Consider the following 26526-nt stretch of genomic DNA (forward strand, 5'->3'; position numbering starts at 1 on the left):
TATTGGATGAGAACAGTTTGTCTTCCTTCTGTGAGTCTTTTTGGTATTTGGAAAGCATGATGAGGGCAAATTTGCTTGGGAACATTCAGAGTCGCAGAAATGGAAGAGGCAGTGCAGATGCCAATTACATTGAGTGCCTGTTTGTTCTGTGGAGACTGTACCTGTGCAGAAGCCCAAGGTATTATCCCATACCCTGTTTCTGTTAAGACAAATTTCCTCTCAAACTGAACTTTTCAAGCACCACAATCCGGTTTAGTTTGTGTTCACAAAGCAGGCTCACTACTTGACTGCATATTTTCCCTTGCTTTAGTTGTGACAAAATTATTGTTTGAATGGATAGGGTGCCTGGTAACCATATAAGACACTCAAATATCCACTCATTTAAATAATATTTTTGTATTAGCCTTAATGCCAGGGTGTTGAGAATGAAGCAGCGATGTGAAAGTTTATATTTTATTTGTTGTCTTATAAAATGTCTATTTCTGCTTTAAAGCAGATACCAAGGAAGAGCTGGGGCTCTAGAGATAAGGAAGGGACAGTTTATCTAAAGGGAAAGGACACTAAGGAAGCAGGAACATAATGCTTGTGCCCCTAGAGAAGGTGACCAAAAATCAGAAAGGATTCCAATGAGTATTTTTATGCTGAATTTAGGAAGCAGTCCTTGACTGAAAGTCAACCTGCAATTGAAAAGCTAAGTAGGAAAAGAGTCTTTTCCTATGTGGTATTGGAAGAGCATTTGGCCAGAGAGCCTTGAATGGAAGGGCTTCTGTGGTCTGACTTCCCAGGGTAGAAACCTCCATCTCCAGGGGTGTTACCATGGAAGCAAGCTCTGTGAAACTTGGCTGAGGAAGGCAGTGGAAGCCCTTATCCATTCTGTTAAACAAAGGTGTCTCGGTCTGCTTGCCATCACTGTGACATGGTACTTCAAAAGGAGGAAATATGGTACTGCTGCTCACAGTTTCAGGGACTTAAGTTGATGATTATGTGGCAGCAGGTTACATCAAGGGGGTGGCATGTGTCTGAGAAGGTTGTTCAATTAATGCTTGCCAGAAAACGAAAGAGAGAGAGAGAGAGAGAGAGAGAGAGAGCAAAGTCCTCATGACTTTCTTCAAAGTTATGCCCTCAATGCCCATCTCCCTTCCCTTAGATCTCAGTTCTTAATAAAACCACCACCTTTGAGACAAAACTAGGGTCTGTACCCAAGCCTTTAACACGTAGGCTTGTAGAGGTCCAAAACTGAGCCCAAGGTGTTGCCAAGTGTGAACTATGAAGTGTGTTCACAACAGAGTTAGAGGTAACTTAGTGGAATAATTGCAATCTTATAAAGAATCTCTGTGTTTAAAGAGTACACAGAAGACAGTTTCTGCATATATAAAACACAGATATGTGCACATGTATGACTTAGGGATTATGTATTGAGATTAAACTTAAACTCATCTTCTAAAGTTTCACCATTGATCAAAATGTATAAATTGAGGTTTAAGCTTGATGTTAATAGTTAAACCATTACCTTGGACCTTAGAAGTCCAAGATATGACTATGATGGTACAGACCAGAAAGGAAAATGAGATAGTATTGCAGTCAAGGTATGACAATGCCTTTCTTCTTAGTTTTGATTGAGACTGAGTGTCCATGTCATTTTTGTGAGTTTTTTCATCAGTTGAATTTATCAAGCTTGACGTTACATCCTAATCGCAGTTCCCTTCCTCTTTTCACACTCATAGTCACGCATGGGGGGCACCCCATGAGCACCAACCCATCCTGGCACGTTAAGTCACTGCAGGATTAGGTGCATCCTCTCACACTGAGGCCAAACAAGACAGCCCAATTAGGGGAACAGGATCCAAAGGTCAGAGAGAGTTCCTGCTATTGTGTTGGGGGACCCACATGAAGACCATGCTACATATCTACTACATACGTGAAAGGGGCCTAGGTCCATGCATGTTTTTAGTTGGTAGTTTGCTTTCTGTGAGCTCATAGGGACCCAGGGTAGTTGACTTTGTAGGTCTTGTAGTGTCCTTGAACCCTCAGGCTACCTCAATCCTTCCCCTGTGCGTCCATAAGACTCCCCAAGCTCCTCCTGATATTTGACTGTAGGTCTCTGCATCTGTTTCCATCAGCTGCTGGATGAAGTCTCGCAGTAGATAATTATGCTAGGCTCCTGTCTGCAAGCATCGAAGAGTATCATTAACAGTGTCAGGTGTTGTGTCTCTCATATGGGATGGGTCTCAAGTTGAGCCAGTCTCTAATTGATCAGTTCCTCAATCTCTGCTCCATCTTTGTCTCTGTACATCTTATAGGCAGGGCAAATCTTGTGTTGAAGGTTCTGAGGGTGAATTGCTGTTCTTTTCCCTCCACTGGAAGTCCTGCCTGGCTACAGGAGGGAGCCACTTCAGGCTCAATATCCCCCACAGCAGAGACTCTTGTCTACGGTCACTCCTTTAGACTTCCTGGAGGCTCTCCTATCTCAGGTCACTGGCATGACCCAGAAATGCCCCTCCTTCAATTTCCAATTCTGCTCTATCTCTAGGCTCACTTGCTCTTGCTCCCTCCTCCCTCCCCCTCCCCCTCCCCTCTCCCCTTCCCCTCCCTCTCTCTCAGCATCCCTATTCCTGCTCCCCCACCCCCAGTTCCCTCCCTCTATCTACCTCTAATGCTTATTTTATTTTTGGTTTTAAGTGATTCAAGCATTCTCCCTTGGATTTTCCTTGTTACTTAGCTTCTTTGGGTCTGTGGATTGTTGCATGGTTATCCTGTACTTTATGGCTAATGTCCCCTTATAAATGAATGCACACCATGCAATTTAAGTCATTCTTTGAAAATTTCACACATGTCTACTATGTATCTTTCTCATATTCACCGCTTACTCCCTCTTTCATCTCCTGGCAGCTATCATCTGCCACTTGTCCCTCCCAACTTCATATCTTTTTATAATTTTTTAAAATTTATTTTTAACAAAAAGTGTCCATTTCTTACTACAGAGATGTACATGAGCCAACTAATCAGGCATGGATAACCTAACAGTGGCCACACCCTTACAAAAAAGTAACTCTCCTGCCTCCATCAACTATCAAGGGCTATTCAGCCAGGGATAGAGTCTCGAGATTCACCTCTCTCACTTTTCCTCCACTGCATGCTGGAACTTTTACCTGATCTCGTGCATGTGTTGAATAGGTAACCATTACTACCTGGATTCTTGTATAAAGAGTTATGCATGTCCAGAAGACAGCATTACATAGCACATGTTCCTATTCTCTGGGTTTTTCATTCTTCCATTTACTTCTTCTAAATTGTTTCATGAGTCTTTTTGGGAGTTGTTGCTATAGATGTTCCATCTATGGCCAAGCGCACAAGGTGACTTATTCTCAGCACTTTGAAAAGCAATACATCTCTCTATTAACTATTATCCACTGTAATTTGAAGCTTCTCTGAACAAGGTAGGGAGCAGCACCAGCCTATGTATATAAATTTGATAGTATGACAATTAATAAAACTAATATCAATTCGTTCTCCTCTAGGGCCCATGACTTCCCTACCATGGTTTTAATTCCAGACATGAATCCCCCACCGTGAAACAAGCTTCAAATCCAATCAAGAGAACAGTTGTTTTGCACCCATAAAAAAGTCTTGCCACTATTGTACCAATGAGCACATCTACCCTGGCAGATTGACATTGTAAGATACAGGGCTTATTTTATTGTATATGATCATTTTTGGATTTTTTTTTTCTGGAAGAAGCATGTATAGCACTTTCCAGCAATGTGGAATCTAGTCACCAGGGACGGTTTCCTGGTTAGTCAAAAATTGATTTCTTTGTGTCCTGCAAGCAAAATATGTGGTGTCTTCAGCAATAAGGTCTTACCATCTAGTTAGAATGATAAACCAAAAGCAATGGTTTGCTTGTTTTCAGTATTGTTTTCAGTACTTGGGACCTCTATGACAATAACTACTAGGGAGACAATTCTTGCCTACCATCAAGAAATCTATTTAATAACATGTGTCTCCTGGTAAGAGTATTGATCCTCAATATGTGATATTTCTGTTCAAAATCACTTTTCTTTTAAATACACTATGTTTTAATGAGCTCATAAAGTAATGGGGTTTGATAAACATTCTTCATGTATCTTCAGTTTTGGTTCAGACAGGGAGGGGAAAGGGAGATGATTGGAGCAAAGGAAGTTAAGAGAGGGAAAGGGGGTAACCAGAATATGTTCTGCACATATATGAGATTGTCAAAGAATTAATAAGATTTGTATATTTCTTTTGTTGCTGTGTCCTGTTATCTAAACCTTTACCAAGAATCTCTGTGGCAGTGTTTATAAAGATATTTAAATATACTTTCCATTTTACCAAAAAAAAAAAAAAATTAAGATGAGAAAAATTAAGACAGGGAACCTTGACATCACTCTGAGAGCAAATAATCTCAAATGAATGTTCTACTTTTCTGAGAAAACTGAGTTCTAAAATATGGACATCTACAGGATTGAAGCATATTGTACAAGGAAAGTGGAATATTGATTTGACAGTTCAATGAACATAAAATCTATGTTTATCTGGGTAATCACTCATTTTACAATTCCTGGAACTGGTGGTCCTTTGATACTGACACCATTAATTTTTATAGCTCCATGTTAAGCAATTGTGCAGTATATGTGAAAGCACATGTTCTCATTACACGATTTCCTATGCAGCCAGAGGAGGCTTGTAGAGAAAATGGCAATAACTGTAAATGATACTGCTTCTGTGTTTTGAGTATTTCCTATGTCCCAGACAGTATGATCCATACCTACAATCTATCACCTTTAATATCTTCGCATGGCCATATGAAGAAACATTGCTAGCTCCGTTTGAGAGTTGAGTTCACTGAGCCTGAAAGAATTCGTTCTTTGCTTTTCCTAGGTTATACAACTGCTAAATTTGATTCAAATTAAGACTAATCCAGTTCATGAAAGAGAAATGTTAACAGTGGTTAAAACCTTCCTGCAATGGGACTTATTGTAAAGAGGTGGACAAATGTCGTTAATCACAGATTGGATTGGACATCAACGGCAGACTGAGAAATTAGTTTCACTTTGTGAACCAATAAGTGGACACTTAAAGGACCATGGAGGTAAAAATACTTGCAGGAACATGAACAACTCAGAGGCAGCTGTAAAGCAGAAAAGCCAAAGATGTCATGAATAACAGCTCAATGAAAGCGGCATCCTTGATGTGCTCTGTCCAACTTGTAGTCTATTCCCTTGAAGACTCATCTCTATCCCAGGTCACATTTCCTCTTCTTATAATTTGAAGAGGATCCTTTTGAATCTTGGAATTTTGTTAGCTGCTCAAGTCTTCAGAGTTCCATGAGTTCCCTGTAAATGTAATTAGTTTTCTGTGTCCTTTAAGTCTCTAGCCACCCTACAGGAGGGAATGTTTGAATTAGAATGAAAGAGTAACATAACAACATTTATCTTTGCATTTGTAAAACTAATATGAAGCTTCATCCTTATAGGCAAGTTATCCTTTGTCTATAGGACAAGCAAAGTAAGGAAACCTGGGTTAAGGCCCAGATTCTGAACTTGGCAAGTGATTCAATTTTTTTTACATAACTAAATTTTAATGTTAGGAAAAAAAGTTTACTATACTGTCTACTGCATGAGGATGTGATGAGAATTGCAAGAAATAATCCAGCCAAAGTGCACTGTCTGATAGAAATAAGGTATCAAATCAATGATTTCTGCAATGATAATGATATTAATGTCATTGCCATCATCTTTGAAGCTATAATTCCTTTACAGATGTTAGCAAACATCAGCACAGCTCCAGTGAAGTTGAAAAATACTTTCCAGCTTTGGAAATTCAAGCGGCTTTTCCTGTGATCTCACATACTTACAAAGATCACAAACATTTCTATCTTTATATCAAAACCGGGACAAACTTACAAAGGATAATCCCCAGGGGACCATATCTGTGGAACTGCAGGGACTTGGCTTCTACAGGGTTGGCCGCCCCAGGGACAGGAGGAATGTTCTAATCGTTAATCGGATTTCTCTTCCATCTAATGTTCCCTTAACATAATATCCTCCGGGGTGAAATCCAAATTAACTGAGCGTCTATTGGGTGCACAGCACCATGCATTTTCCATGGGCACTTTGATGGTATCACATTCCTCCCCTCAAGACAGGAAATCAACTTATTTGGTGACTTCCTTTCACTGCAGGCAGAGATGCAGGAAATGATAGCTACTGTCAATTTACAGAGATAACTAGTGGATGGTTTAAGATTATTTGGTCAAAGCAAAGAAAAAAAGACATATGAATAGTGATTTAATAACTCAGATGCCCCTAAGTTTCCCACATGTGTGTTATTCTTCTTGACTTAAAGTTCCTAGTACTTGGATGGCCCCTAGGTATAGGTAATTTGTATTAAGAGAGAAAACTATTTGCAGCACTCATAGTTGGGGAATCTGTAACAATATGTGGCAATAAAAATACTTTTCTACATATATTTCATGTTTAAGATTAAGTGTTCCCCCAAATTTTTGTAAGATAAAATTTCATTTCCAAAACTGAAGGTGGAAGAGAAGCAGAAAAAATTCAAAGTATATATAAGAAAAGGGAATTGAGAACATTAAACAATACATGAGTAAATAGTTCACTGTCTGGTGAACTGTTATTGGTAGTAATTATTGATAAATTGTTGGGAGCTGTGTTAAGTTTTGAGAGCTCTTAAAATTAAATAATTCTGCTGTCAGAATGCTTATAATGCCTAGGAGAGAGAAGCTGATGTTCTAGTACAACATAAGAAAGAAAAAATTAAAAATGAAAAAGCAGAATTGATAAAAATGGAAAGGGAAGAGTTGGTGTCATTTGAGTTGGACCTTAAAGAATGGGAAAGGTTTCATCTTAGGAAGACATCAAAGAAGAAAATGACTGAGTAAAATGTGAACACACATGTTTGAGAATCATGAAGGCAGAAATGGCTGCCTATTTTGGCTCATGTGAAGAACACAAGATGAATTAAAAAATGTCTGTGATAGAGGATGGCCTAGTCGGCCATCAATGGGAGGAGAGGCCCTTGGTCTTGTGGAGATCATATGCCACAATACAGGGGAATGCCAGGCCCAGGAAGTGGGAGTGGGTGGGTTGGGGAGCAGGGTAGGGGGAGGATATAAGGGATGTTGGGGATAACATTTAAAATGTAAATGAAGAAAATATCTAATAAAAAAGAAGTGAAAAAATGTCTGCGATAATGACAAACATATTAATTCGGCTAAGGGATGAGTTAGCTCTCTGTCATGCTATTAGGTAATTGAAGATCATGTTGGCTATTGAATGTTCTGTATTGTTCTTCCTACTGTACACAGATCCCAGTAAAATGTCATGCTCACACATGGTATGGTAGCTATTAAGGCTATATAGTACATTGGTGCCATTGTTTCTAGTAGCTTGGATAAATTAAGTTATATGTAAATAGAGGGTCTTTTTTTATTTTTTCAGGAGGCCACTTGGACTCCTGATTCCTGGACTGAGATAAGGCTTAACAAATCCTTAGACCCTATGCATCACAAAATCTAACTTGATTTCTCTTTTATTGTATCTTCATGCTTCTCTCTGGCCTTTGCTTAGATTCTATTGGTGATTGAAACAAAATGAGCATTTTCATTTTTGTGATCCTTTGGTTTTGGCAGATAAAACACTTAACCTTCGCTATTCTGCCATGTGGATAATCCAAATATTCCCTCACTGACACCTCTGTCATTCATACAATTCCTTTGCAAATGTTATCACTCTTCATTAGTCTCATCGTCTTGTCTATCAAGTCAAATAATGCCTGAAGAAATGGTGTACTCTGGGGATGCTCATGCTTTTTAAGGTCAGTAGAGAACACTTGAAATCTTAAAGCTGACTATAAGAGTGGTGAAGGTCTCATGTTTACTCAACAGTGAAAAATTATCACAGATATGCTTATAATTTCCCAATCTATTTATCTTAGTGATGGGACAAAGATTATTCCACACATAGAACTATTCATGGTCCTATATAGAGTAGAGCTAAGATTAGTAAGGGAAAATACTTGTATAGCCATGTCTAACTCACTTGAACTAATCAAGAAATCAAGAGAAGAAACTCACATTAGTAGCAAGCATGGTAGTCATAAAAAGTCATCTAAAAGGGGTGACATTTAAAGGAACCAGACATGTTCAGACTCAGTATTGTTCCACTTGTGGTATTTAGACTTAGTAATGGTGTAAAAGCTATACACAGTCAGTAGAAACCATGGTGACTGTTTTGGTCAGGGATTTACTGCTGTGAACAGACACTATGACCAAGGCAACTCTTGTAAGGACATTTAATTGGGTGTGGCTGACAGGTTCAGAGGTTCAGTCCATTATCATCAAGGCAGGAGCATTGCAGCATCCAGCCTGGTATGGTGCAGGATAAGCTGAAAGTTCTATATCTTCATCCAAAGGCAGACAAGAGAAGACAGGCTTCCAGACAGCTAGGTGGAGGATCTTAAAGCCCTTGCCAACAGCATCACACTTCCTCCAACAAGGCCACACCTACTGCAACAAAGCCATACCTCCAAATAGTGCCACTCCCTGGGCCAAGCATATTCAAACCACCACATTCCATTCCTTGGCCCCCATGAGCTTCTTTAAACATACGGGTATATGTAAAATACATTTAGTTCAACTTCCAAAGATTCCATAGTCTATAGAAGTTTCACCAATGTTAAAAATCCAAAGTTCAAAGTCTTCTGGAATTACTCCAATCACTTAACTGTAATCCTTAAAGCAAGATAGGATACCAACCTGCTGGGCAAATTCTGAACTCTGCATCTCCATGTCTGATGTGAAAGCAGTCTTCAGATCTCCAACTCTTTTTTCATCTTTGTTGACTGCAACAAACTTCTTTAGCTTGGGCTGGTTCTACTCCCTTAATCTCTTTATCTCCTTGAAGACAGGATTCAGCTCCAATTCACTTCCTGGTGCCCCTTTATTACTTGAATAATATATTTTATATTTTTTTCCTTTCTAAGCTATGCTTGCTATGCTTGTTGAAAACTGCTCTTCATGAGAGTGAATTTTAGTAACCACACCACAAAATTTATACCAGACTGTTTTGAGACTTCTTTTACCAAGGCAATTTATCTAAATCTCTTCTGCTTAGTCTCAAGCAGACTCCTTGGGCAATGGGAAAAAAGTAGCCATGTTCTTCACCAAAATATGACACAAACAGTCTCTAGGCCTCACACTAGTATTCTTCTCTTTTGAAACCTCTTAGGTCAGCAGGCCTACACAGTTCAAATCACACTCAACACCACAGTCTTCCATATTCCTACTAGGGTGGCTCATTATACCCCACTTAAAGCTTATGGCTTTCCAAATCCAAAGTTCCCAAATCCATATTCTTCCAAACAAAAACATGATCAGGTCTATCACAGAAATACCTCAGTCCCTGGTACCAACTTCTGTTTTAGTTAGGGTTTTACTGCTGTGAACAAAGCCATAACCAAGGCAACTATTTTTTGTTTTGTTTTGTTTTGTTTTCAAGACAGTGTTCCTCTGTGTAGCCCTGGCTGTCCTGGAACTCACTTTGTAGATCAGGCTGGCCTCGAACTCAGAAATCTGCCTGCGTCTGCCTCCCAAGTGCTGGGATTAAAGGTGTGTGTCACCATGGCCGGCCAAGGCAACTCTTATAAGGACCACATTTAATTGGGGCTGGCTGACAGGTTGAGAGGTTCAGTCTATTATTGTCAAGGCAGAGGCGTGGTAGCATCCAGGCAGGCATGGTGCAGGAGGAGCTGAGAGTTCTACATCTTCATCCAAACACAGACAGGAGAAGACTGGCTTCCAGGCAACTAGGACAAGGGTCTTAAAGCCCATGCCTACAGTGACATACTTCCTCTAACAAGAGCATACCTACTCCAACAAGGTCACACCTCCAAATAGTGCCATTCTCTGGGCCAAGAATATTAAAGTAACCACAGTAACTAAGCTCAGAAAGAGATGGATGTATGAAGGCAGAATTCGACTATGCTAGTTTCTAAATCAAATGCATATGCATATACATTGGAAAGTAAAAGTATTAAAATATACAGAAGCAAATATCAAGTTAAGGAACAAATGTCCCATAAGAATTATGAAGATACTAACTTAAGTCTCAGCCAGAATTCTTTTCCCATAACAGAGATATATTTGATACCCAGGACTCCTGGGAACTTCTGTTGAACCACCAAGCTTTACTCTGTGTCTTATGCTTTCCATTCTTTATGGATAACTAGCTCCATTCTGGTTTGTTTTCCCCTTTTATGTTAATCCCTTCACTCTGATTTTAATCTAGGCCTTTGGTCCATAAAATATGTAACTTCTTTTCACATTTCTTCTATGAATCACCCTGTAGTAATTTGATAATATTCAGGGAGAAATCTTATGTCCTTAATTTCTATATTCCAGAAGGGTGCTTTCTGTATCCTCAAAGTACAGCATGTACCTTAGTTCTATGAAAAAATAGAAATATTCTCTTTTCCCAGGATATCTCCATGCACAGGATATTAATTTTGTATTATTTCATTTAACAGTGGTTGTATGATATGCAGACCCAAAATTCCACAGATAAGACAATAATTTCTTATTTCTCATTACTTTGAGACTGATTTTGCTTATAAGAATGATTCTTCTAATCTCTGCAACATTAGTTAGGGCCCTTCATTTGGCCATAGTTTTATGACACCGGATATGACTTGGAAGTATAAAGAGTGTTTCAGTCTGAGACCCAATAAGTCACTTTTGCCAATTTCTATTGGTGAAAAGAAATCCATGTCCAGCCTGAGTCAGGAAGAGATAGCCTATACCTACTGATTAATGGATGATCGGAAGAAAGGAATTAAGGATGGCTATCTTTGAACAATATTTGTTTTCCACAATTTGCCTTCTAGCTTACAGTGCCAGTAGATACTCAAGATGTTTCTAGAACTTTCATTGTGTTTTGACATGGGCTGGAAAACCAGTCTTTTATGACATAGCTTCTCAGGGAGAGATCCTTGCTGGGCTGTAGTTCCTACTATGAAACAGTTTTGAACACAAAGCCAAATAGGCTTTGAACACTAAATTTATTTGAAGCTAAATTTATCTGTGTTATATGAACCCACCATGTTGGCATATCAGGGGAATGGAAATCTACCATGGACAAGGGTACTAAAATTCAATGTTCCATGGCATCTCAGAAATAACTTGTAGTCATTGCTTATACTCTGAGAACATAAGATATATATATATATATATATATATTAGACTAAGTCTAAGATTTCTATGCTTTTTATTCACTTCTTCTTTTGTAAAATTCGCTCTACAAGTTACCTGTTCATAAGAATTTCCTTGGTATCAGTGAGTAGCTTTCTGGTGAATTGCAATCTTCATACATTTTAGCTTCCAAAATATTTTTTGTTTACATTTTTATTTGTTTCCAGAAATTCTGGCTTCTATTTCTCCTTTGTATTTTTAATGAATTTTCAATGAATCAAGCTGTTTTTGCTTCATTAAATGACAATAAACTATTAAGCTAGGATCCTCTCTACGTGATAATAAGCTTAGGTTATTCTAAAATGCTTATATGATCTTAACATCCCTGATGTCATAGGCTAGAATGTTTCAATAGTGGATTTTGATTTTTAATCCTCATGGCCATATTTTGCTGCCACATCTCTGAATTTGATGTTAGCCTGAACACACTTTTGTTTTAGAATGTTTAGTTGCCTAGAATGGTCTTCCAGACAAAATACAGCACTAGAAACACTCCCCTTCACCTCTGTCTGAAAACATAGCAGCTCCTTTTTCAGCATCCTTATGCACTGTTGTCCTTCATCATATGTAGCTAAAAGAACCTCAGTGATGCTTTTACATCATTCTGAAACTCTCCCTAATTTTATTATGTATATTCTGTACTTCTATCTGATGATGGACAACAATCGTTCTAATTTTTCCCCAACCTGCAACACAGATTTCCCATTTTCCTACCTTCTGTAGCAATGCATTTTACAGTCGTGGTTCCTCTCAACAGACTGTCCTTCAAGCCTCTACTAGCTCTGTGTTTCAAATCTAATTTAGTCTAAACCGGCACCACTCATGATATTCATTTCAAGTATCAAGTGTATTTAGCATCACTGAGTAATAAACTATCCTCAGCAGGTGTATCCAATTGTTTGACAATGGCAGAAAACGCTTTGTCATCTACAAAGTTCTCACTGAAGAACTGTACAATTGAGTCAGAAGATTTGTAAGTAACTTTATCATTTTCTGCTGTGATATTTTCATTCCTAACCTCTGATACCTGCAATTCACGGACAGGGCAACAGCTTGAACATGACTGATATAATAATATTAATGTGTGTCAAAACTCTGCTAATTAAAGTTAAAGTCCACCATTGACCAGATAGCTTCTGGGCTCAGTACATAATGGAGTACTCCCTTTATTACTAGGGTTTCTCCTTCTCTGACCTTGTCTGGGGAATTCAAAACACCCCTCACATACACCTCTATCTGAGGAATGGCATTAAAGTCTCAGCTAATTTACAGGATCAAATTCCTTTCTCCTGATAAGAACCTGTTCAGCTAGCATCTGAGATTCCTGAAATGCTTCCCCATGCTAATGAGGCATTTTGAGATCCTAAGCCCTCAGCCCATGGAGGGTATTCCCAACCTCAGTCCCCCAAAACATTATAAGCCTTGAATCACTCCAAGTAAAGTTGATCTGTTCTGGTGTAGTCATTCACCACATATGCTAAAAGGGCTTTGAACCCTCCATTCATTGTTGTGTCTGCTCCCTTTGCCTACATGGATGATGTCAGCCAGTGATCCACAAGGGTTGGGAGAACCACATTATTGTATTCTATTAGTAATAATACAAGTATGACCATATTTACTTGTAGTTTAATTGGTGAAGTCCACCAAGACACAGTGGGGATTGTCTTTCTATAACTGAATGACTTCTGCCGTGTATGGGATAATCCAGAGGTGGGGTTAAGACAGGGCAGGTTTACTGCGCTCATTCAGCTGATTTTTCATTGTTAGTTCTATTTTGTTCTTCTCTCTATGGATAGCTTGGGCTTTCTTCCAGCAGAGTGATTTCAAAGAGGTTTGGTGTCATGTTTCATGGTGGCTGGATTTCTTGAAAGGAGATGGAAATACACTTCACTGACCAGAAATAGAACAAAACAAAACATGTGCATATAGAACTAAAGGGAAGTGTTACTAGAGGCTATCAGACATAGACTCTGCTTTGCTTTTCTTTTTAATTTACTTTTTTTACTTTTTTAAATATTTTTTATTACGTATTTTCCTCAATTACATTTCCGATGCTATCCCAAAAGTCCCCCATACCCTCCCGCCCCCCTACTCCTCTACCCACCCATTCCCACTTTTTGGCCCTGGCATTCCCCTGTACTGGGGCATATAAAGTTTGCATGTTACTTTTATTTTTAATTTGTTTTTTACACTCTATATTCCATTCCTCGCCCCCAATCCACCCTCCAACTGCTCCACTTCCCACACCTCCTCCCCACCCCACCCTGTCTCCACATGGATGCCCCCACCCCCGACCCCACCTGACCTCTAAATGCCCTGGGGCCTCCAGTCTCTTGAGGGTTAGGTGCATAATCTCTGAATGAACACAGACCTGAAAGTCCTCTACTGTATGTGTTCTCATATCAGCTGATAGATACTGTCTGTTTGGTGGTTCAGCGTTTGAGAGATCTCAGGGGTCCAGATTAATTGATACTGCTGGTCCTTCTTCAGGATCGCCCTTCTCCTCAGCTTCTTTCAGCCTTCCCTAATTCAACAACAGGGGTCAGCTGCTTCTGTCCATTCGTTGGGTGCAAATATCTGCATCTGACTCTTTTAGCTGCTTGTTGGGTCTTTTGGAGGGCACTCATGATAGATGCCTTTTTGTGAGCGCTACATAACCTCAGTAATAGTGTCAGGCCTTGGGACCTCCCTTTGAGCTGGATCCCACTTTCGGCCTGTCGCTGGACCTTCTTTCCCTCAGGCTCCTCTCCATTTCCATTCCTGTAATTCTTTCAGCCAGGAACAATTATGGGTCAGAGATGTAACTATGGGATGGGAATCCCATCCCTCACTTGATGTCCTGTCATCCTGCTGGAGGTGGGCTCTATAAGTTTCCTCTCCCTACTCTTGGGCGTTTCATATGAGGTCCCTCCCTTTGAGTCCTGAGAGTTTCTGACCTCACAGGACACTGGTGCATTCTGGGGGTTCCCCTCAACTTTCTATTTCCTGAGGTTGCCTGTTTACATTCTTTCTGTTGGCCCTCAGGGCTTCAGTCCTTTTCCCTCACCCAATACCAAATCAGGTTCCCCTCTCCTCCCACCCCACTCCCTTCCAATCCTGTATACTTTCCCTCCTTTCTCCCCACTTGTGATTGCTTTCTTCTCTTTCCCAAGTGGGAGTGAGGCCAGACATAGATTCTTTAAATATTTCTCACCACAACCAACCTGTAAGAATTAAGATTTCAAAACACAACCTTGACACTCGCTCATCATATGAAATGAACTCATACTTTCAAACCTATTCTAGTTTTATTTTTAAATGAAAGTCATATACCTTAAGTTTATGTTACTACCAATAGATTAAGGAGTAAAGCAAAGAAAGGCAATTTTTTTTTTTGCAAAAGTATACACACACACACATATGTTGAAATATGTGTGAGGAAGAGAAGAGAGCAGAGAATATAAATTAAGTGAAAACATTCTTTTTAAGTTATTTTTTTCATTTACTTATTTTATTTTATTCTTCTCTCATATATTACATTCTAACCACAGTTCCCCCTCCTTTCTTTCTTCCCAGATCCTCTCTCCACCTCCCTTCTCCCTGAGATCCATTCTCCCCAAGTTTCCCTTCAGAAAAGGGCAAGCCTCCCAGGACTATCAACCAATAGATTAAATAAATAAATAAATAAATAAATAAGTAAATAAATAAATAAATATTTTTTTAAAGGTAATGTGCCTAATGTCATGTATCTCAAGCCAATCAGAGCTGAGTTAGGATGCTGTCCCTGCTATTAAGCCAAAGCTCCATCAGGCTCACTGGGTTGAGAGTCTCTAAAATCAGAATGCTTTGATAAACCAGTAGGCAGTCTTGGTTTATTTTGATCCACTCAGTTGACTTCTCTGCTTGTTTTGACATGTTATCTAGAACTGTACCATGGGTCCTGCAGCTTCACTCTTTGTCTGCCCTGTCCTTTTTTCATGCCGTCTTGCTCCTTGTATAAGTAGACCAAAGACACTGCAACTTCCATCCCTTAACAAACATCTTTTAAAAAATTGTTGATAGTATTTTGGAGCTTGTGACTGTGAAAATAAAAATATCTCTCAAAGCTGTTGCATTGTGAGTTGTGAAGAGAGTTATTGTGAGCACAATTCCCCCTGCAAGTGGGAAATGTGTCTCTCACCTTCAAAATCAACCTGTGCCAGAGTCACACAGAGTGGACATTATTTCCCAGGTTGAATTATTGCATAAGTAAATCTTTACAGCAAGATATAAAGCCCTTTGTTTCTGCTTTTTATATGGATGAATTCCATTTAAACAATACATTGTAGTATGTCATAGATATCAATGAATTATATAGCTTTCCTGTATTGCTTTTCTTGTCTTAAAATGTGTAGAATATTAAATTAAATTTGAAATATTCTACTCTAAAGTCATAGGTGATAAGCATTTTATATTTGTTTATCAGCCATATATAATTCCCTACACTGGATTCACAGAAGATTGGCCCTGCTGTCAACCAGTCATGGAATGGGGAGGGGTCAGGAGGTCCTACTCTTGAATTAGTGGTCATTTATAGATCCTGGGAGATGTGGAAACATTGTCTTCAGTTGTGTGCCCACTGGCAGGCTCTAACTAATAGCTCTAGCCAGGTCACACAAAAGGGCCCTGCCTGAACTCAATGAGTCACAAAATAAGATAAATAGAAACAAACATGAGAGATTAATGGGGAAGAGGTTGTTGGACACGGAAGGTAACGATGTGGGAGAATTGGGTAAGAATGGACACATTATATAGACATGTGAGACTGTCTAAGAACAAATTATAAACACACATGCACACACACATGCAGATGCAGATACACATGCACGTGCACACACACAGACACACACACTTCAAATGAATGAATGTCTGGGCTGAAAATCTGTAATTGTCCTTCAAACTCTGGAATTCTATGTCCACAGGGTGCTCCCCTGGGGAGAAATGTAGCTGACCCACGTTGCACTACTTTTTCATCTCACAGGCTATGCACACTGACACATACCAAAGCATATTCTTATATTACTCTTTAAAAAAAAACACAAAAATGTATTTCTGAAGGATAAGTTGACAAAGGACATGGTGAATTTCCAAAATTAACTGTGAAAGATGGATCATCGAGGCATGACTGAAAGCCATGCATAACCTTTGTGCTCAGGTATTTCATTTCAAAACTGTCACTTTCTGCTCATTCAGTGAGACTGTCATTATACTATTTTAAGCTTTAAAATTTGTGTTCTCAAGCTGAACAGGATTTATTGCTTCTATCTTTGGGCTTATTAGAAACAATTTAAAATTCATTTAGAGGTGATAAAATCACCTTTTTCTTATGGTTGAATTCAGCTAAATGTTGAAAATGCAATACAATTCTTATGCTCTCTCTCTTTCTTTCTGTTTCTGTCTCTGTCTGTCTGTCTATCTCTCTGTGTGTGTATGTGTGTGTGTGCGCGCATGTGTGTGTGTGAGTGTGTGACTTTAATTAGTAACAATTCTACATCTGTATGTGTGACTCAAGACTATTTTAAGGGCTTTCGGGAAAAAAATTACTTTAAAATTAATTTTCTTTTTTTTTAACTTTTTTTTAAATTCACCAGAAATAGATTAAAGTAGAATAAATTATGGGATGTTACCTAGAATTTCAGACTTTTCCATAGATAGGCAAACTTTAAAAATATGACAGTTGAAACGCAGCATAATGATGCTACCCTATCATACACAGGCAAATGAAGAGAAAAGTTAGATCCTTAGATAGTAAGTAAGCCTGTGATCCTACTTTCTAAATGAATTATGAGATTTCAGGGGTTTATGGAATAAAGATGCAGTATAGGAACCACCTCCCCCCAATTTAGAGGGAATGGATTTGATTATTTGTAAATTATGTAATAATTTATTCTCTAAATAAATCTTTATTCTCCCAGTTCAAAATTTGTGTGCCATGGTGCTTAGGAGGATCAGAGAAAGAACTGTTTGAGTTATGTGCATCTGCTGTAGGGAACAGGAAAAACGCTTGCCTCCTGATACATGAGTGTTGTTTCACGAAAGGCTAGCAGGAGAATCACTTCATCTTGTGGGAGCTGAGGAAACACAGGCACTATGTGTGTTAAACAAGCGTCAACTATAAGCAGCAAACATCTGGAGAGTGGATCAGAGGTGGGCAGTCTATGTCTGGGTATAAATTAGAGGCTGAGAGTCATATCACAAGGAACCATGATTATCACTATCCTGGCAGTGGAAACCTGCAGGTAGATATTGGTCTTGAATAGTGCTGTGTTCAACCAAAACATGCTCCCTTGAAGACAGTGAGATAGTGTGAAGCAGACAATAAAAAAATTAAAAGTCTGCCTGGAAATAACCTGGATTGAATCTTAATATAATAGAGGTTCTCGTACTATCCCAATTCCAAAGGTTGGAATTCAAATAGGTACCCCATCTTTCAGCTATAAGCGGTACTTACGTATTTACATAGTGGTCAGTAAGTACATATTTGTCTTAGCTGCCTTATGGTGGCATAACAAAATGGGAGCATGATTGAAATTACAGAAATTTCTTTCTCCATAGTCCTTAACACTAGAAGCCCAAGATTGTGGCACTGTGTGTTCAGCTTCTATTGAGGGATTTCTACCTGGCTTGAAAAGGAATGACTTATACTCACTGATAAGTGGATATTAACCCAAAACCTAGGATACCCAAGATATAAGATACAATTTGCTAAACACATGAAACTCAAGAAAAATGAAGACTGAAGTGTGGACACTATGCCCCTCCTTAGAAGTGGGAACAAAACACCCATGGAAGGAGTTACAGAGACAAAGTTTGGAGCTGAGACGAAAGGATGGACCATGTAGAGAGTGCCATATCCAGGGATCCACCCCATAATCAGTATCCAAACGCTGACACCACTGCATACACTAGCAAGATTTTGCTGAAAGGACCTAGATAGAGCTCTCTCTTGTGAGACTATGTCGGGGCCTAGCAAACACAGAAGTGGATGCTCACAGTCAGCTAATGGATGGATCATAGGGCTCCCAATGGAGGAGCTAGAGAAAGTACCCAAGGAGCTAAAGGGATCTGCAACCCTATAGGTGGAACAACATTATGAACTAACCAGTACCCCGGAGCTCTTGACTCTAGCTGCATATGTATCAAAAGATGGCCTAGTTGGCCATCACTGTAAAGAGAGGCCCATTGGTCGTGCAAACTTTATATGCCCCAGTACAGGGGAACGCCAGGGCCAAAAAGGGGGAGTGGGTGGGTAGGGGAGTGGGGGTGGGTGGGTATGGGGGACTTTTGGTATAGCATTGGAAATGTAAATGAGCTAAATACCTAATTAAAAAAAAAAAAGAAAAGGGATGACTTCCCTCTGTGTTCTGGTGTAACAGATAAGGAAATGAGGAGAGACCCTTCCAATTACCACAAAGGCCCCTTACACTCAAGACTCCTGCCAAGCTTTCATGTCTACCACAGCTCTCTCTTCAGGTGTCGTGATATTGGTTGAGGTCTTGAACATGGGGTTTTTGTGTGTGCTAGAAGAACCCCAGTTCAAGCAATGGTAACTGCCAGTTTTGATCATCTCAATGTCACCAGAATATTCTTGTATTATATTTGGTTTTCCTTGTACACAGTATCTACAATTGGTTCAAGTTTAAATTATCTCCATGTTCTAAAAGGCTTGTCCATATTTCTTAACATTAGCTGTTCTGTCTTAGTTAATTATGCTATGTTTTTTTCTGATATAGGAACTTTCTTTATTCCTTTCACGAATTTAAAGGTCTTTATTTCATTTTTGTTCCTTTCTGCATTTGGTCACCATTTGAGGAAAACATAGGCAATAACTCACCCCTCCCATCCCAAAGGTTTCCTTCTGTCCTGTATGAGAAAGAGGATTATTGCCTCCAGGTTTCTCGGTCCACATTGCTAGTTTGGACAATGTATAAAGCCTGAATTCCCCATTGTCTGCATAGAATTTAAGAGAAAAGAATGAAAATCTTACCCTGAGTATGATTATTCTCATATTAGGAAATTATCTATCTCAGTATCCTTCCAATTCTAGGCTCAGCTTCACCACTTGCTTATAGGACTCATCATTTACAGAGTCTTCTTATAGAATCCAACAACCAAAAGGAAATATATTCTGAGAATCTTTAGTTTAAGAGACTCCCTGTGATTGAAGGTAACAGGAAGTAAACTTTAGGGAACATTCAGGGTAGAGTTTCCTATTTTTGAAGTTCTAATTTTCTCAAAAATCCTTCTAGAACTAAGTCTGCCTTGTTCTTGTTCATGGATAGTTCTACTTATTCCAATATGAATGTGTGTGTGTGTGTGTGTGTGTGTGTGTGTGTGTGTGTGTGTGTGTGTGTGTGCATAATCTGGGTTATTTTCTTTTAACATAATAAGATTCATACCATGTTAGATGATGATGGTTTCTTTGGTCCCTTCTAAAGAAGAATCGATTAGCCAATTTCTATTTCATTATGTCTGTAGACGTTTTACATCGGGAACAAAAGAGTTCCACCAGGCTAGTCCTTTGTGAAATGACAGCTAGTTTTTGGTGCTAAGGTTTAAAGGAAAAGTATGGATGCATTTTTTTGAAAAATGTTTAAAAACCTGTTTGATTTTACTGAGTATAGCCATCATCATAGACAACTAGAAGGGAATATTTGGAATTGTGACTCACCCAGCCAAATGAAATGCATAGTCAATAGAGTATTAAGTTGGTTTTGTGTTAAAGACACAGTAAATGCACAGAGCAGTCACATAATTAGTGCTTAGATGTATTCTTATATTTAAGTAAATTTTAGGAAGGCTTTTGTGTCATAAGCTATGTGATTTTAAAGCATCAAAGGAGAAATTCAGTATTTTTTTATTTTTTTCTTCAGATTACAGAATATTTTTCATTAGTTTTAGTTTTTTATACTAAAAATCCCCTTCCCAGTCAGCCCTCCTGCAGTTTCTCCTTCATTTCTTCCCCCACCACCCCCAGACCCTTGCCTCCAAGAGGATGTTTCCACCCACCTACCCCTAGCCCTCCCTATGCCCTGGGGTCTCAAGTCTCTGCAGGTTTAGGCTCATCTTCTCCCACTGAGGCCAAAACAAGCAGTCCTCTGCTTTATATGTGTCTGGGGACTCAGACCAGCTCCTGCATGCCGCCTAGTTGGTGGCTCAGTGTCTGAAAGCTCTCAGGGGTCCGGGTTAGTTGAGACTGCTGGTATTCCTATGGGATCACCCTCTTGTGCCTTGATACCCATCTTAGTCTGCAAGTCACAGAGTAGCCTGGTTAATGTCTATCAAGTTTCGTACCTGTAAACTCTGTTATCAGCTTACCTCATGTACTGCTATCTACTTAAGCCACTAGGTCTGCTGCATTGTATTAAGGAATGATCATTACAAGTATTGTTCACCACGATGAAGTAATAATAACAAGATCTCAAAAATCTTCCCTGCATGAAAAGCCAGACTTTAACTGCATATATTTTCTATCTGAATCTACCTTACAAAAAAATGTCAGAAGTTTGTTTTCTGTGAAAAGGTGTAGAGCAGGGACAGTGCTTCCAGCCTAAAGGGAGGCAGTTCATTGTTACACACATCTGCCACAGGTTTCCCCCGTTTCCAGCAGTTATCAAAGCTTATGCATTGCCCCTTACTTATTCTCTTTTAAAGCTCTCCAGGGAGTTCAGATGTGAGAGTAGAATATCACTGATGGATAGATTAACTCCAAGAAAGCATGCAGGAACATCGCTGATCGGTTCACACCAAGAGAGCATGTGGGATATCCTAAGATACCTTCCGAAGGAAACCGACAAATACTCCCTAAACTGTAGCAGGAGATCTAGAGATCAATTTGTCTAGACTCATAAGATTCTCACAGCATTTTCTCTGAAGTCTTGGATACATCTTTATAGGAGCTATTTATTTGCATCAGCACAGAGATGAAATCCAGCAGGGTAAGACCTTCTTGAAATCCTAAATGAAAGGTGAGAGCATGTATTACAGTCTCACCAGTAAAATATCACAATTTCTGTTAATTTTTGTGACCATTTATGTCAACCTACATCATACTCTCTCCACCACTTCCAATTTCAGCCTCACTGAATCTTGATTTGAATTTTACGTGTTGTTATCCAAGAAGCTTACCTGTAAGTTTTCCATTTGTAATCACAAGGCAGGGGAGTAATCAACCTTAGGCCTAATATGCTTATCAGTGTTAGATAAATAGATAGATATGATTAGTCTGGAATTGAGGTTGAGTACAATTCTACCCTCAAGATTTTATTTTGAGTTTTAATCAAAGACTTAAGCTGGAGTGAATCTGACGACTCCCTGCATCAAAAAATTGCAGAAAACACAAGCAACAATCAAATTTGAAAACTTTTCTATTATATCCATCTGTTTTACAACCCAACACTTTCTGTTTTTCCTTTCAGTGTCTGCCAAGCCAAGACCCCACAGTGATGAATATTCAAAGAAAATTCCCCCTCCGAAACCAAAACGGAATCCTAATACTCAACTTAGCACGTCTTTCGATGAAACCTACATCAAAAAGCATGTGCCAAGGAGAACCTCTCTCCCGCGAGATTCATCCCTGTCCCAGGTTTGCAGCCCCGCGGCAGACCCCGAAGAAGAGGAGCCTGTGTACATCGAGATGGTGGGGAACATCCTCAGAGACTTCAGGAAGGAAGAGGATGACCAGAGCGAGGCTGTGTATGAGGAGATGAAATATCCCATTTTCGACGACCTGGGCCATGATTCCAAATGTGACTTTGATCATCACAGTTGCTCTTCGCAGTGTGCTACTCCCACGGTGCCTGACCTGGACTTTGTCAAGTCTTCAGGACCATGTACTCCCAAGGGTCTGCTTTGTGACATACCCCCGCCCTTCCCCAACTTGCTTTCTCATAGACCACCCCTGCTGGTGTTCCCACCGGCCCCAGTACACTGCTCTCCCAATTCCGATGAGTCTCCACTGACCCCTCTGGAGGTCACAAAGCTTCCTGTGTTGGAAAACGTGTCTTACATGAAACAGCCACCTGGAGCATGTCCATCCTCACTGCCATCTCATGGCTCCAGCCATGCTAAAGACCAGACAGGAGCCTTGGGTCCTGCTCCTGGAGCATCCATTCTCTCTTCTTCCCCTCCACCTCCATCCACTTTGTACAGAACCCAGTCTCCCCATGGCTATCCAAAAAGTCACTCCACCTCCCCATCCCCTGTAAGCATGGGGAGGTCCCTGACGCCCTTGAGTCTCAAGAGGCCTCCCCCTTATGATGCTGTGCATTCTGGCAGCCTCTCAAGGAGTTCTTCCTCAGTGCCTCACACGACCCCAAGACCCGTGTCACAGGATGGGGCCAAGATGGTCAATGCTGCGGTGAATACATACAGCGCTGCGCAGAGTGGGTCCAGGTCCAGGACACCCACCAGTCCTTTGGAAGAGCTCACCAGCCTCTTTACCTCAGGGCGGAGCCTGCTGCGGAAGTCATCCAGCGGCCGAAGGTCCAAAGAGCCAGCAGAGAGTAAGTTGAGCAATCTAGTCTGGTACAGGTCTCAAAACCAAAGCAAGGCCCCTTATACACACGCAAAGCTCAGGAAACTTGCTTCTGAGTCCTTTGGTTCCAATGTGAAACTGAGAAGACATTTTTAAGTTCTGGGCATGCTAAAAGACATAGTGTGCTCTCACTGGGAACTAGCTACAAAGATTAAAAATGGCAGCCTACCCAGTTCTAGGACATCCTATCCCTCCCCAGCCCCCACAAAAGATGTGACTATTTTAAGGCTAAAATTGAAAATTTTACAATGGCCACAAAAAGATTAATGGAGAATAGCATAAGATTTTTAGGTAAACAGTCTGATTTGGAGAAACCTAAACAATCACACCTAGAACTACTCAAAGTCAAAACTTAACCTTCTATAGTAAAATTGTTACACGTATACTGTGTCAGGAAATCTTGCAGCAAAGAAAGCCAACTGGGCAAAGTTTGGGATTTCTTGCCCTTTAATATAAGTTTTACGTTAGTATTAATATATTTCTTATAAGGAATAGCTCTGTCTTCATACTTCATATTATCACAGACTTTCCTTCACTGTCAACTAGAATAGATTTATGAGTTCTCTACCACACACCATGGCAGGGTCTGGAGAGATGGCTCAGCAGCTAAGAATACTTGCATATTGTATGGTTCAATATACACATGGACAGATATACAACACATATACACATATACCATCACCACCAGGACAACTACCATACCATATACCACACACATGCGCATACACACAAAGGAATCTCTAAGCTCCTTAAAAATGTCTTATGTTTAGGATACACTTCTGGGATCCACTGTTGTGTACAGTATATAAAATCATTAGTGTGTAAAAACTGTCACCACAGGTGAGTTTTAAAGACCACAAAATTTCAGTCTCTGGGTGCCCAGCACATTCATGAGCCCAACATGGGTGACACCGCAAGTCTATAGAAAGTCCCATGCAGAAGAGAGGCTCCTTGGTCTTGCAAACTTTATATGCCCCAATACAGGGGAAAGCCAGAGCCAAGATATGGGAGTAGGTGGGTAGGGAAGCAAGGCGCGGGGAGGGTATAGGGGACTTTCGGGATAGTATTTGAAATGTAAATGAAGAAAATATCTAATAAAAAATTGAAAAAAATAAAAAAATAAAGAAGAGCTGATGATTGGGCAGATAAAAGGGAAGGTGAGGAGAGGGAAGAAGGAGAAAATGGAAGAAGGAGAGGACACAGAGGAGGAGGAAGAAGAAGAAAAGCAGAGCAGAAGCACATGGCCTGGAGAATCCACAAGTTGTAAGGGGTCTCATAGATGTGAAAGACAATAGTGTAGGAGTAGATCTGCCCAATCTAGGCGCACAGCATGTATTCACATTTAAAAAAAAAAAAAAAAGAATGTCCCATGTAGATCCAAGTCAATAATGTTTTCATGCCCAGATCATTCAATCACAGTAGGTTTTGTTCTGTTGTTTTGACTTAAAATGCATTGGGCACCTCAACTGATTTAATCAAGATATGTCAGATGAGTCCACCAAGCAATTGAGTTATCTATTTATACGATTCTACTAGTTATATGAGGATGACAAGAAGTCCCCAACTCTTTCAATGCTGAAGATGACATAGTATCCACAAATAAGCTATAGCCACTAGTAGTTATAAGTGACATTTTTTGCTTTCATCCCCTTTACCTGGAAAGATATACAAATGCATTAATTAATAAAATGATTCCTGCCCACATCCTTTTATATAATAATCTTAAAGCAGTAGTTTGTAATGCTCCAGACATGCTTGCCTTACATCTATACTTATATGAACACATGCAATTATTTTAAAATTATTTCAAGAATTGAATTAAAAATCAGGGGGATTCTATATTTCATCTTAGATACACAAAACCACAACTATGTATATATGTAACCTTAACATCTCAAATAACACACAAATCCACACACTCACAATGCTTAGGAGCAATCTGTTGATAGAGCATTCGTCTGAATTTAGACAGTTTTTGCCTGCAGGGATATTTGACAATGTTAGTGTCTGGTGAAAATGTTGGTTGATCCTAGAATGTTGCTCTGTTTACAACACAGAAGCTGGGGTCTTAGAGAGTATTAGACAGTACGCACCAAAAGGTAGATTCATACCCAGTAATGTATTTAGACTAAAACAGGAAAACATGAAGAAGTGCTTTACTGTAAAATATAAAGTTCTTCTGTGAGAGTATCAAGAGGTTCACGGAGGATTGGCAAAACTACTGGGCTTTCTCCCTACCTATCAGCTTCCCGGAGCATCCGTAACACCTCCAGCTGGCAGCTGGGCCAATTAGCTAGAAAAACTGTGCAAGAGAGACAATTAACTAATGAAGTTATTTCAGGAGAAAAAATTCTATCTGTTAATATCATTCCATGTGTGGTGTATCAGAGGCAGCACTATCTGATTTTGAAAGGACCTTGCATACTTCAACAGCAATGTGTGTGCATGTTCGAGTGGCCCAGAGTCCTTTGCAGCCTTTGGGAGCCAAGTGCTGGGTTCCTTTCCCGTAACCCTTCACTGTGTTTCAACCCTTCAGGGAGTCATGCTCTGAGTTTAACTGGCCTTGACAATTTTCATTCTACATAAATGGAAGGCAAGTAAAATAAGGAGTAGGAACAAATAATCAAAATTTTAATTTTCTTTGACTTTAAAGGAAACTAGAAAAAAATATTACTTGATGATCAAGAAAAAAACCATTAGTGCTCTTAGAAACATTAGGTGGTGAACAAGAACCAAAAATGTTAGTAAATAGAAACTAGTTGGTAACTGTCTCTGCATTACCTCCAGGGACCTCTTCTCTCCTTTACCCAAGCCTGACAGGTTTGCAGGTACCTGCTGATGTCAAAAGGACAGAACGAGGGACACAAAGTAGTGAAAGGTTCGTGACCTGGGTATACGGTTTTTATAAAATAATATTCCAGGATTATTTTCCATTTTAGGGATAAATTAAGATTGCTATCTTCCTTCTTTTCCCCTTTGCTCATTTGAAAAGTAATTTTAAATCATTTACTCTAAAAAAAATTATGGTTTTGGTTTTATCAGTTAAAGAAAGAAATGTAAAATATTTTCTTCATTTACATTTCCAATGCTATCCCTAAAGTCCCCCCAATTAAAATAAACAAATAAGTAAACAAATAAAAATAAATAATGCTACATGAATACAACTAAAAAAAAGAAAAAAAAAGAGAAAAAAAAAAGAAATGTCCTCCATAGACTTACATATTTGAATGCACTTGGTGCATAGTTGGTGGCCACGTTTGGGAAGATTATTGGACCTTAAGGAGATGGAGCCTTGCTGGAGAAAGTACATCACTAGAGATGGGCTTTGGGGGTTTATAGCCTTGACTCACTTCCTGTTCTCTCTCACCATTTTCTTAATACAGATGATAATGTGACTTCTGTGATCCCAGGTTCTTCAACAATGCTGTAACTTTCCCTTCAGAACCATAGACTGAATAAACTCTTTCTTAAGAAAAAAAATGTAAAATAGAATTTATGCTTTTAAATATTACTTTTAATAATCTAAAAAAAAAAAACCCACATTTTGTAAGTTTGTTTTTTGTTGCTGTGCTAAGTCTCACTGACAAAAGGTAACTTAGGGAGGGGAAGGATCCATTTAGCCTCGACTTCTAAGTCACAGTCCCACACTGAAGGATGTCAAGGCAGGAATTGGAGGCAGGAACCT

General features: G+C 39.5%; 1 protein-coding gene across 11 annotated transcripts in view; it reads left to right on the forward strand.

Moving 5' to 3' along the window:
• The window catches only part of Nyap2 (neuronal tyrosine-phophorylated phosphoinositide 3-kinase adaptor 2), a 291185-nt gene that overhangs the window by 142639 nt on the left and 122020 nt on the right, over positions 1-26526 (forward strand). For all 11 annotated transcript variants that reach the window (XM_006496485.4, XM_030254174.1, NM_001356399.1 and 8 more), the window contains one exon: positions 21724-22809. In XM_006496485.4, the coding sequence (XP_006496548.1) occupies positions 21724-22809 (1086 nt within the window). The remainder of the gene's footprint in view (positions 1-21723; positions 22810-26526) is intronic.

Source organism: Mus musculus, chromosome 1 (genome assembly GCF_000001635.26).
Source record: "Mus musculus strain C57BL/6J chromosome 1, GRCm38.p6 C57BL/6J".
Lineage (NCBI taxonomy): Eukaryota > Metazoa > Chordata > Mammalia > Rodentia > Muridae > Mus > Mus musculus.